Source organism: Microtus ochrogaster, unplaced genomic scaffold, assembly GCF_000317375.1.
Source record: "Microtus ochrogaster isolate Prairie Vole_2 unplaced genomic scaffold, MicOch1.0 UNK101, whole genome shotgun sequence".
Classification (NCBI taxonomy): Eukaryota; Metazoa; Chordata; class Mammalia; order Rodentia; family Cricetidae; genus Microtus; species Microtus ochrogaster.
In genome coordinates this window covers 526,346-529,934 of record NW_004949199.1, presented here as the reverse complement: position 1 = coordinate 529,934, position 3,589 = coordinate 526,346, and the positions used below count along the sequence as shown (strand labels likewise).

General features: G+C 39.6%; 1 gene segment (V, D, J or C); it reads left to right on the top strand.

Moving 5' to 3' along the window:
- The first annotated feature begins 2,301 nt into the window (after positions 1-2,301).
- Positions 2,302-3,589, top strand: part of LOC101995240 — a 5,194-nt gene continuing 3,906 nt past the window's right edge. The window contains 2 exon segments of the V gene segment in view: positions 2,302-2,347; positions 2,434-2,838. Of these exon segments, the coding sequence occupies positions 2,302-2,347; positions 2,434-2,838 (451 nt within the window).

Here is a 3,589-nt window from a genome sequence, read left to right as displayed (position 1 = left end):
AATCAAGACAGAAACCTGAAAGTGGGAACTGAATCAGAGATCAAAAATAAACTCAATTCCATAGACTTGTTCTCCAAGTCTATGCCTGCTTCCTTATACAATTCAAAAACACCAACTGCCTATGTATGGCAATATTTACATCTGTCTGTGCCCTCCTACATCAGTGTTTATTCAAGAAAATGACATCACAATCTTATCTGCACACTAATCTAATGTGGGCGTGTTTTCCAAATGAGGTTCCTTTTTTCATGATGACCCTGTTTGTTTGTTAGTTTATTACTTTATAAATAATACCAATCAAAATTTGCATTTTCTCCCCTCCTCCCACTTCCCTCATGCTCCCCAACATACCCTCCCCACTCCCTCCAGTCCTGAGTGAGGGCTAGATTTCTTGTCCTGTTGGAAGTCCAAGGCCCTCCCCCTCCATCCAGAATTAGGAAGGTATGCATCCAAATAGAATAAGATCCCTAAAAGCCAGTACATGCAGTAGAGACAAATCCCAATGCCATCATCATTTGCCTCTCAGTCTGCCCCAATTGTCAGCCACATTCAGAGGGTCCAATTTGATCCCATGCTTGTTCAGTCCCAGTCCAGCTGGATTTGGTGAGCTCCCATTAGCTCGGGTACACTGTCTCAGTGGGTTGACCTACCCCTCGCGGTCCAGCCTTCCTTGTTCATCTTCTCCCTCCTTCCTTTCTTCATCTGGACCTTGGGAGCTCAGTCCAGTGCTCTGATATGGGATGACCCTACTTTATATCATGTAAAAAGATTCTAACCACTGCACAATTGGACAGTCTGCTACTGTTAATTCTGCATGAACCATTAAGTGAGTATCCATCTATCCACTTTACATAATTATAACAGTTGTGGTCATGGTGTCTTTTCACAGAAATGGAAACATAACTTAAGACAAAAAATATTTGAATAAGTGGATTTATACTTAGTTTTCCAATATAGTATAAGAAATGTTCATTTATTTCTGAGATACTCTTTCCCAGATTATTGTAACAGCAATGAAAATATCAAACAAACCCAAGATGAAACATACTAAACATAATATCAGAAAAAAATCTTTTTATAACCCAAAGCATTCAAAAATACAGGGAAGACTGAACTCATATTGTACATGATGATCAGTGCTTTCACAGGATGGCTGTCTCCCTAAAGTGAAGAGCATTTTCTACCACAGCAACTCACAGTAAAAAGTGAAAAGACTATGCATAAAGAAATATTGAACATAAATTGTGATGTCTCTGATGCCAAGTTAGACAAACATTTTCTGATTCTTGAATGAGCAGGTTAGTTCCAGCTCTGCACTTCTCTTCCCTGGTGATTTCCATTAACAAGACACAGGAAAAGACACTAGAAACTCTTTTCATCTATGCCTTAATTATAATTCAAGTCACAGGGTTCCCCATGTTCGTATCTGCCTTCCAGTCCACTTCTTGTCATCACTTAATGTTTTAATGTTTTCTGTGTTGTTATGACTTCAGTGAACATAACCCTCACACCTGGCTGCATGCTGTTGCTTTTTTAAGAAGTGTTATGAAGTAGCTGAGCTTCCCATAACTTACCAAAGCAACAGTCATATTAGGAACCAGGAATTGTCTGAGGAGAGTGACAGAGAAAGATGTACAAGTACATGGATAGACTGACATAAATCAACAGGAACAAAAACTAGTGTCCAGTTAGGATGTTCCTAAATGAGAAGGTGAAATCTGAGCCTATTAAGATGGGACCCAAATCAGTCCCACAGATTTCCTTACAGATAAACATGGGAAATCACATGTATGAAATGTGTGTGAGCTGTTTCTTTCTTGAGAAGTTGTAAGAATGAGACAACTCCACAGACACCAAGACAAAGAATTTCAAGTAGTTCCTTAAACAGGATTTCTGATCACCAAAATTATCAATATCAGTTAAATTACAGAGATACATAAATCCGTTGAGAACCTGGTATCCTCCTCTGCCTGCACTGAATGAATGTGAACCAAGTTAATGTAAACACTTCTATGTTTTGCTTCTAAGTCCTGTACAGTATGACTCTAAATATTTCCTGTTACTCTGGAATTGGAAATCCAGACAGAATCACAGAAATGTTCCTAAGTTTCAATATCAAGTACCTCTAAGACACACTAACCAAATCTCAGTTTCCTGGAGGAGAAATTGGAAACATTGCCTGTGCTTCCTTTTATGGTGTCTGGAACCTCCCCCAATGCAAATCAGTTTTCAAGCTCAGGATAAAATCCAAGGCCAAGCTGAGAGGCCCCATCTCCTTCTGACTAGAGCCTCCAACACAGCATGGCTGTCCTGGTGCTTCTCCTCTGCCTGGTGACATTTCCAAGTTGTAAGTGCTTCATCAGGGTTTCAGGAAAGGGACCAAGGTTTTTCATCTATGGGTTATATGACTGATGGTGATGTTGCTTTCCCTAGGTGCCCTGTCGCAGATACAGCTGAAGGAGACAGGACCTGGCCTGGTGCAGCCATCACAGACCCTCTCGCTCACCTGCACTGTCTCTGGATTCTCATTAACCAGCAATGCTGTAAGCTGGATCCGCCAACCTCCAGGAAAGAGTCTGGAGTGGATGGGAATAATATGGAGTGGTGGAAGTACAGAGTATAATTCAGCTCTCCAGTCCCGAATCACCATCACCAGGGACACCTCCAAGAGCCAAGTTTTCTTAAAACTAAACAGTCTGCAAACAGAAAACACAGCCACGTATTACTGTGCCAGATACACAGTGAGAGACCTCCAGTGTGAGCCTGCACAAAAACCTTCATATGGAAACACTCACGACCAGCAGGGGCGTTGGGGACCAACAGGGTCTACCAAGACCAGTATGTGGTTGCCTAATAAGATAAGAAGTTTGAAACTGTGCTGCATGAGAACATGTTTCAGTATTAGAATCTGTGTTTTCCTCTTCCAAACACCTCTAGAGGTGTCACTTCACTGTCATAGTCTAATAAACTTCCTATTTGTTCAAATACAAAGAGCTTTTCCCACAAGCCCTTTAAGCTAACAATCTGCTTCTTGTTATTAGATAGAATGACATATAACTTTACATGTTTTAAATACACATACATATATACATACATATTCATACATTTTCTTATATATGCAGATATTTTAAAGGATTCAGCAGACAATTGTTGGATGTTAGGTTCAGTTATAAGCTAGAGAACGTTAAAAGAGCTTTAATTTGTCCTCTTTGTTTTTGCACCTGTGATAGAGAAACCATAGCTTCCCTAATTTAAAGTCACTTTCTCACAACACCCTGGAAACTGCAATACTCATAGTTTCCTTCTCCACCAAGAAGGTCCCATAAAAGGATAGAATTGATTATTGCTTTTGACAGATCCCATTTCATGCATTTGCATCTTGGTAAAAATTAGCTTTGCCATCAGACTTATAAGCAGTGGTTCCTCAGGCTAAACAAATAATTATTGTTTGGGGTCTATCTAACTTTAAAACTGACTTTCTCCATATATGAAAACAGGATGTGTTCTTATTAACTTTGGTCAACTTCCATAAAACTCATTATTTGGGATAATCCTTCCCAACTAACTGATTTTTTTTAACATTTTTTTT